A 13,736-nucleotide genomic window follows, 5' to 3' on the forward strand; every position below is an offset into this window, starting at 1 on the left:
TATAACAACATTTAGCAAATACTCAGGATTCACAATAAATGTCCAAATCGGACATTTTTACGATAAATGTTCCTCCATATGTCTACCAACAAATCTTGCACTCCTTTCCTTTCAAATGGGTCACTAAAACATGGCGACACTTAGGTGTCTACATCCCTCTAACATTATCAAAACTATTTGAATCAAATTATAAACAACTTTTTATAACAACAAAAACTAATCTAACTATATGGTCTAAACTTCAGTTCAATCTCTTGGAAAACATTTGACTTGTTAAAAACTTTTGTTCTACCTAAATTTCTTTTTTTATTTCAAAACCTTCCTATACCTATCCCACGAAATGATATGAAGGCTTGGCAAAAATGTTTGTCATTATTTTTATGGCATAATAAAAAACCAAGGATCTCATTTCATGTACTTTCCAAGCCAATAGCTAGGGGTGGGTTGGGTGCACCACTTTTAGACAAATACTATGTGGCAGCCCAACTTCGTAATGTTCTGTTATATGCCAGAAAAGATTGCCAGTTACCTTGGATTCAAATTGAATCAGCAAGCATTCTTCCTGTCTATCTTAATGAATTCTTATGGAACACTGGGACAGATAGGAAAAAAGTCTTGCTGACTAATCCATTTTTACGTTTTACTTTGGAGATTTGGGATAGGTACAGATCCTTTGTGGTTCAGCCCTCTACACCAGTAATGGCTTTTCTAGATCAACCCTGGTTCCCTCCAAGAATCCCCATGGGAACTTTTAGAATTTGAAGGCAGCAGAAAATTCTTAGGATTTCAGATGTCAGTTCAAAAGGGCAATTGTATACTCGCAACCAACTGGAATCTAAATTTAAAATTAATATCCCATGGTATGAATATCATCAACTACATGACGTATTAAATAAAGTGCTCCCGGTTATGCAGACAATAAATCAACTGAATGCATTTGAAAAATTAATATATAAGGAGAACACAAATATGAGAGGGGTAATTTCGAAATTATATTTTTTATTAAACCAGAAAAATTTGTCACAAACTACATCACAACAAAATGCATGGGGAAAAGATTGTTCTATTCAAATATCAGAAGAACAATGGATTACAATTTGGACATCGCCACTATGTAGGTCTAAGTGTACTAATTTCAAATTACAGCAATACAAATTATCTTCTCGTTGGTACCTAACTCCACTCTCTTTAAGTCATGCGCAGCAGAGTTCTAACTCCCTTTGCTGGAAAGGATGTGGTGAAACAGGAACCTTTATTCATTGTTGGTGGACCTGCCAAAAAATCCAAACATTTTGGACTAAATTAATAAATAAAATTGAAGCCGTTGTTAAGGAAACCATTTCCCACACCCCTGAATCTATTCTTAATTTTTGACCGAACAGAAACTTTTCTTCTTTAAAAGCAGAACTTATCTCTCTGCTGCTTTTAGCAGGAAAAATTCTACTGGCAAAATTTTGGAAAGTTGCAAGAATTCCATCAGTAACCCTGTGGTTCCAAAAGGTATGGGACATTGTAATCCAGGATAAAATTGCTTCCCAGGATAAAATTGCTTCCCAGCTTATCCTTAGTGACAATCCCAAAGTAGGGGAAAAATTTGTAGAGAAATGGTACACTTTTCTTGACTTTGTTAATGCCAACTCAACAAAGAAGAGTAAGATGCCAAAAAAAATCTTGAATTTCATCTTATATTAATATGTACTTGTGAGTATATATATATAAGGCTTTTAGATTAGGCTGAGTGGATTGTGGTTATTTTCTTTTCCCAATATGGTTTATATTTATTTAATTATTTATGTGTTATTGTATTATATTCTGCTTTATGTACGGTGATATTTGAAAATAAAATTTAAGTATTAAAAAAAAACAGCTCCCCTAGAGCCCCAGATACCCATGGATCAATTCTTTATTATTTCCTATGTGAATAAGTCTCCATAGGGAATAATAGAGTTCCCAGTAGCCATTTCCCTCCCCTCCTCCCACTTTCTGATGACCCTGAAGCGGGGGGAGGGCCTCCAAACCGGGAGATCCCCTGCCCCCACTTGGGGATTGACAACCCTATGTTGAAGCCACTTTGAGGCAATTCAGGATAATGCCCAGAAAGGTCTAGTCCAGGGATGTTGAACTCATTTGTTACGAGGGCAGAAACTGACATAAATGGGACTTTGTGAGGCCAGGCAATGTGTGACTATCTAACTGGGCACAGAGACCTTAATGAAAATCCATTCCATATTTTCCTTGCAGCTTTACAAGCCCAGAAGAGCTTCCTGCTGAAGGTGGCAAAGACAAGGCAGAAAGAGCTGGGAATTTTGGCTTCAAAGGGTAGGGAGAGGAGGGGGGAGAAAAGAGCCACAGCCCTGATTAAAGCTCTGGGCAGGCCAGTTCTGTCCCATGGGCCAGGCATTTGACACCCCTGGTCTAGTCTCATCTAGGAGTAAATTCTGTCACAGATCCCCTCTAAATTATGTGTGTAGAAGCATAAATTCTCCTCTTCTTCCTCTCTTCCTCTTCAGCAATTAAAGGAGCAATCCCAAATGCCCCCTTAATTGCTGTTTCAGAGGGAAGACTTCTAGGGACAACATGGCTGGGGGGAGGGAGTTGGAAGGCTGCTATAGGAATTGCACATATGCAAACATGCAGATATTTTTAAAGCAATGTTCCCTCTAAGCTGCAAAGTCTTGGAAGCAAAAATTCTGCTTTGTGAGCTATTGGTATTAAAGTTGTGAGCTACTGATATTAAAGTTGTGAGCTACTGCATAAATTATTGTGCTCTGGGGTCATCCTTCCTGAGCGAAGACAAAAATGTGTGATCTGGAGGCTAAAAATCTGTGAGCTAACTCACACTAACTCAGCTTAGAGGGAACACTGTTTTTAAGGGATCCAACTGAAAACTAAATGGTGAATGTTGCAAACTTGTAACTGTCAACATTATGAATTATAAGAAAAAACAGCTACATGTAGCTCACTTCTTGTCCAGCAATGTTCTTTTTCTACATTCAAAGATCTCCTGAAGGGTGAGGCCAGGGCTTTTTGTGTAGCAGGAACTCCTTTGGATATTAGGCCACACCTCCTTGATGTAGCCAATTCTCCAAGAGCTTAAAGGGCTTACTGTAAACTCTTGGAGGACTGACTGTATTAGGGGTGTATTAGCAGGAATTTGCAAAGGAGTTCCTGCTACAAAAAAAGCCCTTTGCGAAGCCATTTGTCTGGGGATCCGATCTTTAATAGTGTGCACTGCAGGGAAACTTTGGGTACTGGTGGGCAAATTGTCTTTGAAGGAAATTTGTCTTGTCATTACTGATCTTCTCATTGAGGAGCACCTGAGAAATTTCTGAAGAACCTCTCACTTGTCTGATTCCCAGAGGAGGCTGAAGTTGGTTCCTTATTCGCAGATCCTTATTCATTCCACCACTGGTTATTGGAGCAACCTTTCTGTGCTCTTTCAGGAAAATTTAACTGCTGCAAATATTTATACCGTGACAGTCTGACTTCAACTTGATGATGATGATGCTTATTACAAAAACCCTGTTTTAATAAAGTTCTATTAATCTAAATGCTTACTCTTATAACTGGACTTAAAATACCTTTTACAAATCTCCCCACTCCAGAGAGGCAGGTGCTCAGAGGAGATCACCCTCTGAAGTCCACCTAGGTAGAGTCAGGACTGGCTGCTGACCTGCTGGATGTGAATGACTCTTCATAGAATCACAGAGTTAGAAGGCCATCAAGTCCACCCCCCTGCTCAATGCAGGTTCAGCCTAGAGCATCCCTGTTTGTCCAGCTACTGCTTGAAAACTGCCAGTAAGGGGGAGCTCACCACCTCCCCAGGTTGCTGATTCCACTGTTGAACAATTCTTACTGTAAAAAAGTTTTCCCTAATATCCAGTTGGTACCTTCCCACCCTTAATTTAAACCCATTATTACGAGTCCTTTCCTCTGCTACCAACAGGAACAGCTTCTGCCCTCCTCTAAGTGATAGCCCTTCAAAGACTTAAAAAAAGCAGTCATGGCCCCCCTAAGCCTCCTCTTTTCCAGACTGAACATTCCTAAGTCCCTCAGCCTTTCCTCATAGGGCTTGGTCTCCAAGCCCCTGATCATTCTCGTCATTCTCCTCTGCACCCACTCCAGTATGTCCACATCCTTTTTGAAAAGCCTCTAGAACTGCATGCAGTACTCCAGGTGTGGCCTGACCAATGCAGTGTACAGGGGTACTTTGACCTCTTGTGATTTGGATGTCATGCCTATGTTGATGGACCCCAAGGCGGCATTAGTTTTTTTGTTTACATATTGCTGTGTTAGAACCAGGGGCCAAAAACTGATTTTGATTTAGTCAAAAACATGAGCAACACTATCTGTAGTTCATACTGTCTGTAGGCCATACTGACCTGGATATTCTTCCTTTTTGGCAATGTGCCAAAGCATGATTACACAAAACATTAGGATCATCTGTCCCACTTGTGTTCAATCTCCCCCCCCCCCCCCCCGGTGCTATTGTCAGAGCTCGTTTTTAAATCTATAGAGTAAGCAAGGCAATATGAAGCCAGAAGATAACACTGTCACATGTGTCTTTGTGGTATGGGGAGAAAGGGTTAGTAACCAGAGAGTAATCCTCGTGGGTCTCCTCAGAAACCAGGAGACTGGTGCTAGCTCATCATGGTCATCTGGAATGCAGTGCAGCTGCCACTCCATTAAGGTATGCTTTTACATCGAGGCATTGCTTGATGTCTCGGTTGCAGGGGATCAAAAGTGATGTTTCAGGATCTGCCCAGACGCAATACTGTACGCATTCCATGTACACTTTTAGGTCACTGTTGTAAGCGTCATGTCCATCCAGTGAATCCTAGACCCTTTGCTAATATGGAATGTGTACACACCATCAATTCACTGCCAAGAAGGTGAAGTGCAGCTGGCATTGTCTTCACCAAGTGGGTCCTCTGCTTCTGTTGCTGTCATAATAATAATAAGTTTTTATTTATACCCCACCCTCCACGCCAAGGCAGGCTCAGGGCGGCTTACAAAGCATGATATAATATCATGGTATAACAATAAACATAATAAAATCAATCCACAACAGCATAAATACAATATATAAATTAATATTAAAATTAAGCTAAAACAATACAATGGTGCTACAATCTCTGTTTGTCCAAGATAGCGTAATATTAGTTCTGGTTCCATCTTAAAAGGCTCATTGGAAGAGGGCAGTTTTGCAGGCCCTACGGAACTGATTAAGATCCCGTAGGGCCCGCACCTCTTCCGGCAGCTGATTCCACCATTGGGGCGCTTTTATGGAGAAGGCCTGCTCCCTGGTTGTTTTAAGTTTGGCTCCTTAGGCCCAGGGATTCCCAAAAGATTTTGTGAGCTGGAACACAGTGCTCTCTGGGGAACATATGGAGAGAGGCGGTCCCTAAGGTAGACAGGTCCTCGGCCATATAGGGCTTTAAAGGTGATAACCAGCACCTTGTAACGAACCCGGTATACAATTGGCAGCCAGTGCAGTTCCCGCAGCCTAGGCCACACATGTTCCCACCGAGGTAGTCCCACTAGCAGCCTGGCTGCTGTGTTCTGCACTAGCTGCAGTTTCCGAGTTCGGTAAAGGGGAAGCCCCATGTAGAGGGCATTACAGTAGTCCAATCTCGAGGTGACCGTCGCATGGATCACTGTTGCCAGGTCGCCTCATTCCAAGAAGGGGGCCAACTGCCTCGCCCGTCTAAAATGAAAAAAGGCGGATTTGGCAGTGGCAGCTATCTGTGCCTCCATTGTCAAGGAAGACTCCAGTAGCACTCCCAAGCTCCTGACTTCGCGCACTGGTACCAGTGGCGCCCCGTCGAAAGCTGGAAGGGAGATCCCTCCTTCCAGACCGCTGCGACCTAGGCAAAGGACCTCTGTCTTCGCTGGATTCAATTTCAGCCTACTCAGCTTGATCCAGTCAGCCATGGCTTGCAATGCCTGGTCCAGATCTACAGGGACGTCGGCAGCCCAGCCGCCCATCAATAGATAGAGCTGGGTGTCATCAGCATACTGGTGACAACCTAGCCCATGTTCCCGGGCGATCTGGGCAAGGGGGTGCATGTAGATGTTAAATAACATTGGAGAGAGAACCGCCCCCTGGGGCACCCCACAATTAAGTGGGTGCCTCTGGAACAGTTCTCCCTCAATCGCCACCCTTTGTCCCCAACCTTCAAGGAAAGAGGAAAGCCACTGTAAGGCTAACCCCTGAATCCCTGTGTCGGCGAGGCGGCAGGTCAGCAGCCGGTGATCGACCATATCGAGCGCCGCCGATAGGTCTAGCAACAGCAATACCGCCGCACCGCCTCGATCCAGATGTCACCGAAGATCATCCATGAGGGCGACCAACACTGTCTCCGTCCCATGGCCCGGGCGGACGCCGGACTGAAAGGGATCTAAGGTGGAAGCGTCATCCAGAAAACTCTGCAACTGCAACGCCGCAGCCCTCTCTATAACTTTGCCCAAAAAGGGCAAATTTGAGACCAACCAGTAATGTGCCAATTCGGCCGGATCTGATGTAACCTTTTTTCAGGAGGGGACGGACCGCTGCCTCCTTCAGAAAGGTTTGAAAAAGACCCTCTGAAAGAGATCTATTTATGATGCCCCGTATAGAACATCTTAACTCCTCCTGGCAAGCTTTAATTAACCAGGAGGGACATGGGTCCAAATCGCAAGTTGTTGGGCGTGCAGCAGAGAGGATTCTGTCAACTTCCTCCAAGCTGAGAAGGTCAAAACGATCCAGGGTCAAACCAGAAGGCAGGCATGGAGCCTCGAGTCCACTTACTGTATCCAACATGGCAAGGCAATCGCGGCGGAGCGATTGGACTTTGTCTGCAAATAAATTCACAAAAGCCTCACAGCCTATCTCCAATTCCTTAACATTTGGTTTGCCTTGTGGCAGTGTAGTAAGATTCCGAATTGTTCTAAACAATTGTGCCGGGCGCGAATTTGCAGACGCAATCTTAGCTGCAAAGTATATCTTCTTTGAGGCCTTGACTGCCATCTCATAGGACCTCATAAATTCTCCATAAGATGCTCTAGTCGCTTCGTCCCGAGTACGCCGCCATTGCCTCTCTAGCCGTCTGAGACCCTGTTTCAGCTGGCGTAATTCCAGGTTATACCACGGGGCCAGCCTAATCCGAGGTCGCAGAGGGCGTCAAGGTGCGATCTCGTCAATGGCCGTAGAGAGCTGGCTATTCCAGGACTCAATAAGGTCATCGAGAAAACTGCCAGAGGGCCAAGGATCCCGTAGAGCCATCTGGAACCGTTCCGGGTCCATTTGGCTCCACGGGCGAGCCATAATATGCTCGTCGCCTAAGCAGGTTTGGAATGGAATGTCCATACGAGCCCTGAGAGCAAGGTGGTCCGACCATGGCACTACTTCTGTAGTTACATCATCCACCATAACCCCGGCCGCAAAGATCAGGTCTAACACGTGGCCAGCCTGGTGAGTGGGGGTTGTAACAAATTGAGAGAGTCCCAGTGTTTCCATGGACGACACTAGGTCCGCTGCCAGCTTAGAGGTCGGGTCATCAGCATGGATGTTGAAGTCACCCAGGATCACCAGCCTTGGGTGCTCCAACGCCCAGCCTGCCACGGCCTCAAGCAGAGACGGTAAGGCGTTGGCCAGTGCGCTAGGTGAACAGTACACCAGCCAAATCGCCAACCCCTCTCCAACCTCCCACGCCAGGCGCGCACATTCAATACCTTTGATCTTTGGAGCCAGGAGTGCCCTGAAGGAGTAAGCCTCACGTATGAACAATGCCACTCCTCCCCCCCCGCCCACTAGTCCACGATTGGTGAAAGACCGAGTAACCCGGGGGAGCTGTTTGAGAGAGGGCTACCAGATCTCCCTCTTGTAACCAGGTCTCGGTCACGCAAGCCAGGCCCATACCCTGCTCGAGTAAAAACTCTTGGAGGACAGAGGTCATATTATTAATGGACCTGGCATTACATAACACCAATGACGGAGGTAGGTTGTTTAATCTGGCCCTACTACCTGTCACCCTTGGGATGGGACACAGACTGGAAGGCGATCGAGCCCTAATTGGTCTCGGTCCCCTTCTTATATCGTCTGTTTCCACTGCCATACCTCTCCCTCCCCAGGAGCACTGGAATCCAGTCATCCTGCAGCCATTCCTGCCTGCCTACACTTCATTGGGCTCTGTGTGTCCTCCTTCTGTTACAGCTAGCATCCCATCAAGCTACCCCAGAAGTTAGGAAAAGGGGCAGCAGAGCCAGATTGGTGTAGTGGTTAAGTGTGCAGACTTTTATCTGGGAGAACCAGGTTTGATTCCCTACTCCTCCACTTGCAGCTGCTGGAGTGGCCTTGGGTCAGCCATAGCTTTGGCAGAGGTTGTCCTTGAAAGGGCAGCTGCCGTGAGAGCCCTCTCAGCCCCACCCACCTCACAAGGTGTCTGTTGTGGTGGAGGAAAATAAAGAAGATTGTGAGCTACTCTGAGACTCTGAAATTCGGACTGGAGGGCGGGATATAAATCTAATATCATCATCATTGTCCCCTGCACACCTTGCTTTCATATCCAGAGTGCAGGTGCCAAGGGAGCAGGGGGAAAACAAGCAGCATCTCTCAGACTCTGAGAGGTCTGATTACGTGAGATGTGAAATGTGAGTTGGCTTGGAGGAAACCCCCTACTCAACTCATATTTCATATGTGACCCAGTGTTTACATTCTAACTAATATGAATGTGTGTGAGTCTAAATCAGCTCCAGAGCGCAACATAGTGGCAGAAGAGGTTTCAGCATTCCCATCTTCCACCCCACATGCTTTTGCAAAGGGGAAATGTTTGCAAAGTGGGTTGTTTGTCCCACCCTCAGCTCTGTCTGTCTGCCAGAAGACAAACAGCCTCCATGGGAGAAAATGCTGAAAATTCTGCTGCGACTGCACTGCACTCTAGAGCTGATTTGCCACCTCACACACACTGTCTTTAATACTAGGTCACACATGAAATGTGAGTTAGGCCAGAGGATCTCCCAACCCAACTCATGTTTCTCATCTCTTGCAATCAGACCCCAAGTCTCATAAAAATCAATGTTCAACTCATATTAGTTAGAATCAATGTTCCCTCTAAGCAGAGTTAATGTGAGCTAGCTCACAGATTTTTAGCCTCCAGTTCACAGATTTTTTCTTCGCTCAGGAAGGATGACCCCAGAGCACACCAATTTATGTAGCAGCTCACAACTTTAATGCCAGTAGCTCACAAAGTAATTTTTGCTCACAAGACTCTGCAGCTTAGAGGGAACTTTAGTTAGAATGTGAAGCGAGAAAGTGCGAGAAAGTGCAGCGTACAAGCAAACAATCTTGACTTCCTAAGATGAGTTCAAATTCTGCCTCTATAAACAATGGCCAGGCATTGTGACAACACAGGCAACAAATATTACAGAAGGGATTTGTTATGGATTGTTTTCGTCTTACCAGGAAAACACCAAAACAAGGGGGTCAGAAGTAAGCAGTTTTTTATTTGGAATACATGTTTGCAAGCATGAAGAGAAGCACTCAGGGTGCAGTCTCTAAGGTCTGGAACACAGTCCAGCTCAATTTAAGGCTCCCGACACTATGCCCCTCTCTGTCCCTCTGGCCAATCAGGCCCACGGCGAAAGGCTCCCAATCTGCCTATCACCGACGCTAATTGATGATTTTACCCTTATATGGATATTTCTCTACCCTCTGTGTCATGCATGGTTAATATATGTGAAAGAAAGGTCTGTCTCTATGCATGGTTAATATATAAATGGAAGAAAGGTCTATCTCTATGCATGGTTAATATATATATGGAAGAAAGGTCTGTCTCTATGCATGGTTAATATATATGGAAGAAAGGTCTGTCTCTATGCATGGTTAATATATATGGAAGAAAGGTCTGTCTCTATGCATGGTTAATATACATATGGAAGAATGGTCTGTCTCTATGCATGGTTAATATACATATGGAAGAAAGGTCTGTCTCTATGCATGGTTAATATACATATGGAAGAAAGGTCTGTCTCTATGCATGGTTAATATATATGGAAGAAAGGTCTGTCTCTATGCATGGTTAATATATATATGGAAGAAAGGTCTGTCTCTATGCATGGTTAATATATATGGAAGAAAGGTCTGTCTCTATGCATGGTTAATATATATATGGAAGAAAGGTCTGTCTCTATGCATGGTTAATATATAGAAGAAAGAAAATAATTTATTTACAGTCATAGCTTGTTCAGCTAGGTACTTTCCTTAAACATAATACATAAGCTGGTCATAGCTGAGTGCCCCCACAGCCCGGTGCTTTCCAAGGGGGGGGGGGGTTCTACTTGGTGCACAAGATACTTTGTTTATTTCCACATCAGATTCTTAAGACATCTGGCACCTCATGCTGGTCTTCTTCCTGAGTTAATTGTAAGGGCAAAAGTTCATCTACTCAACTCCAACACAACTGTAAGCAAATACTCAGTTATGTTTTATTTAATCGCAGTGTCAAAACCATCTCCTGCCAATATTCTCTTTTAGCACTATGCAAATATTGCCTTAGGACATGCATTTATTTTCTACATTTATAAACCACCTTTCTCACTGAGACTAAAAGTGGATTACACTGTGTAAGTCAGTACAAATAATATGAAGGGATCCCTAATATGCATAGTGTAATTCGATGCAGTCAACATGAAGAGATGTTTAATAAGCAATGTATTATGACTAGGCTATACAGATGACCTGATGGCGCCTGGGTTTTTTTTGGCCACTGTGTAACACAGAGTGTTGTACTGGATGGGCCATTGGCCTAATCCAACATGGCTTCTCTTATGTTCTTATAGGGTTGCAGATATCTGAATAAATATCATGGTATTAGGCATAATACAGTCTGCAGATACAAAGAAATAGATCCCCCTGAAACTAGCAAAACCCAGCATGTCTATGGAATCTTTGCTGGTCATCCTGGGAGAAGGAGACAGGAAAGGGAAGATGGCACGGGGAGGGAAGGCATAGCAGCAGTGGAGGATGTGATTCTTGATGAAGGCAACGTGGCATTTCGTATACTCAGCTCTGAATGGATCATGGGAAGACGTTTCACAGCAATAATGGGTTTAACCAGCTGGACATGACCTGTAGGTGTACACGTGTCATGTCTGGTTAGGTTCTCAGTCCATCTGACCTCCACAGTACACAAGGACTCTGAGCAGTCTGTGGAAAAGGACCATAGGAATGTACAGGCAGATGGACACTTCCAGAGTTTGATGAGTACTTGACACCATCTCCTGGCCTTTAGGTCCTGTTGAAGAAATGACCATGGCTGTGAAAGGACTTGTCTATGTGAAGTCTGACCGATATGCTTTCTTCACAGGTTCTGCACCCTGCTGTGGAGGCATTAGATCTTCAAGTCTGTGATATTTCAGATAATGCTCTGCAACAGCTTAGTAACTGCAAGCAACTTAAAAAAATAAACTTAAATGTTTGGAAAGATAAGAGACTAACCATCACTTCAGAAGGTATGTTTTCTTAGTGATAATTATTTCAGTAGGTGTTCTAAAGGATTGCATAATTCATTTATTTAACTTATTAAAATTAAAATGTTTATACACTGGGTTTCCTCTTGACGGAAGGTGGCTTACAGATAATTAAAACCAGGGGTGTCAAACATGCAGTTTGGGGGTCAAATCAGGCCCCCAGAGGGCTCTTATCAGGCCCCCAAGCAACTGGCTGTCATCTGCTTCCTTCTCCCTATGTCTTGTTTCCTTCTGCATAACAGCTTGCTTTGCAAGACTTGCTCAATTGCACAGGAGCTACAGAGCAAAACCTCTATTTTCTCCATTGGCTGAGGCTCCCTCCCCCCAGTCCCCTGGGGAAGGAAGGAAAGCGCCAGAGCTTCCTTTGCCCGGTTCCCTGGATCTCATGGGAGAAATACAAAGAAAGCATCCTTAAGACCAATGAGTGCTAACGTTTTATGCATGTTTTAAGTTTTTAAAAATTATATATTTGTGTTTGTCTGTGTTTTTTATAAAAATTTATATCTCTGCTACCTAATCTTAAATAGGTACACACATGGCCCGACCTGACATGGCCTGGCCCCTCAAGGTCTCATTTATGTCAGATCCAGCCCTCATAACAAATGAGTTCGACACTCCTGATTAAAACATTACATATTAAAACCAAATAACCCCCTTACCTTCCATCCCCCTTAAAAGATGCCTGCTATTCATACCACCTCAAAAGCCCTGGAAAACAAGCAGGCGTTGCAGTATCTCTTGCAGGGGGGGGGTCTCCTGATAGGATTGCCATCTCAAGACTGGTAAATTCCTGGAGATTTTGGGGTGAAACCTGGGAAGGGCGGGGTTCAGGAAGGGGAGGGACCTCAGTGAAGTACAATGCCGTAGAGTCCATCTTCCAAAGCAGCCATGTTTTCTAGGGGGACTGATCTTGATTGCCTGGAGATCAGCTCTGATACCAGAAGGCCTCCAGCTGCCACCTGGAGACTTGCCATCCTGTTCCATGACCTTTTCAATGTGGAAGCTGTTGTAGCATTTCTAGGCCTTAGGAAATGTCCATTTTGAACTTATTCAGCTTCATGCAGCCTGGTGAGCTGTGCCTGCATGTTTGAGACCAGTTGTCTGCAGGTGCTTGCGGTGAGGATGCCCATGGATGGCCACTCAGAAGACAACCTGCTAGTTTAACCACTATACTACTCACTCCTAGTTTCAGATCATTTAAAAATAAATTAAATAGTCATGACCCAATACCACTCATTGTGAGGACCCCACTGCATATTTCCCTCCTTTGTGAGAATTGTCCTTTGATTCCTGCTCTTAGCTTCCTACCATGTAACCAGTTTTTAACCCATAAGAGAACTCACCCTCTTATGCCATGACTGCTGAGTTTACTCAGGAATCTTTAGTGAGGTACTTTGTCAAAAGCCTTTCAAAAGTCCAGGTATGTCTACTGGATCACTGTTGTCTACATGATTGTTCACTTTCTCAAAAAACTCCAAAATGTTGGTACAGCAGGACTTCCCATTGCAGAAGTCATGCTCATTTTTCCTCAACAGGCCTTGTTCTTCTAGGTGCCTAACCGTTCTGTCTTTGATTACAGTTTCTACTAATTTGCCTGGGATAGATGTTAGGCTGGCCGGCCTGTAGTTTCCTGGTTCCCCTCTAGCTCCCTTTTTAAAAATTAGTGTCACATTTTCTACTCTCCAGTCTTTTGGTACAGTGGCTGAATTTAGTGATAGGCTACATATACATGTGAGTAGATCAACTATCTCACATCTGAGTTCCTTAAGAACTTTCATGTTTATGCCAGCAGGACCTGAAGACTTATTGATTTTTAATTTCTCCAGTAGGTCTAGAACTTTCTCTCTGGTCAACTCAATTTGACTCACTTCTTCAAACTCCCTTCCTGAAAATGGGGACTGTGGCATGGGTACATGCCCCATGCTTTCTACAATGAACACAAAAGCAAAAAGTCATTGAGCTTCTCTGCCATCTTTCCATCATCCTTTAGCAATCCCTTCATTCCTTTCTCATCCAAAGGCCCCACTGCTTCCCTATCTGGTTTCCTGGTCTGGATATATATTTAAAATCTTTATTGTTTGTCTTGATGCTCTTAGCAACCCACTCCTCAGAATCTCTTTTTGCATGACTTGCATTTCTTCTGGCAGAACCTGTGCTGCCACCTGTTCATTTCATCATGGCAGACCTTCCAATTAAAAAAAAAGAATTTATGATGTCTGGGAATAGCT

At 44.2% G+C, this 13,736-nt stretch overlaps 1 protein-coding gene across 1 annotated transcript in view; it reads left to right on the forward strand.

Moving 5' to 3' along the window:
- AMN1 (antagonist of mitotic exit network 1 homolog) overlaps positions 1-13,736 on the forward strand; it is a 74,333-nt gene that overhangs the window by 24,077 nt on the left and 36,520 nt on the right. Inside the window, exon 3 of the mRNA XM_060245736.1 lies at positions 11,346-11,490. Coding sequence (XP_060101719.1) covers positions 11,346-11,490 — 145 coding nt within the window. The remainder of the gene's footprint in view (positions 1-11,345; positions 11,491-13,736) is intronic.

This window comes from Heteronotia binoei, chromosome 8 (assembly GCF_032191835.1).
Source record: "Heteronotia binoei isolate CCM8104 ecotype False Entrance Well chromosome 8, APGP_CSIRO_Hbin_v1, whole genome shotgun sequence".
NCBI classification, from domain to species: Eukaryota; Metazoa; Chordata; class Lepidosauria; order Squamata; family Gekkonidae; genus Heteronotia; species Heteronotia binoei.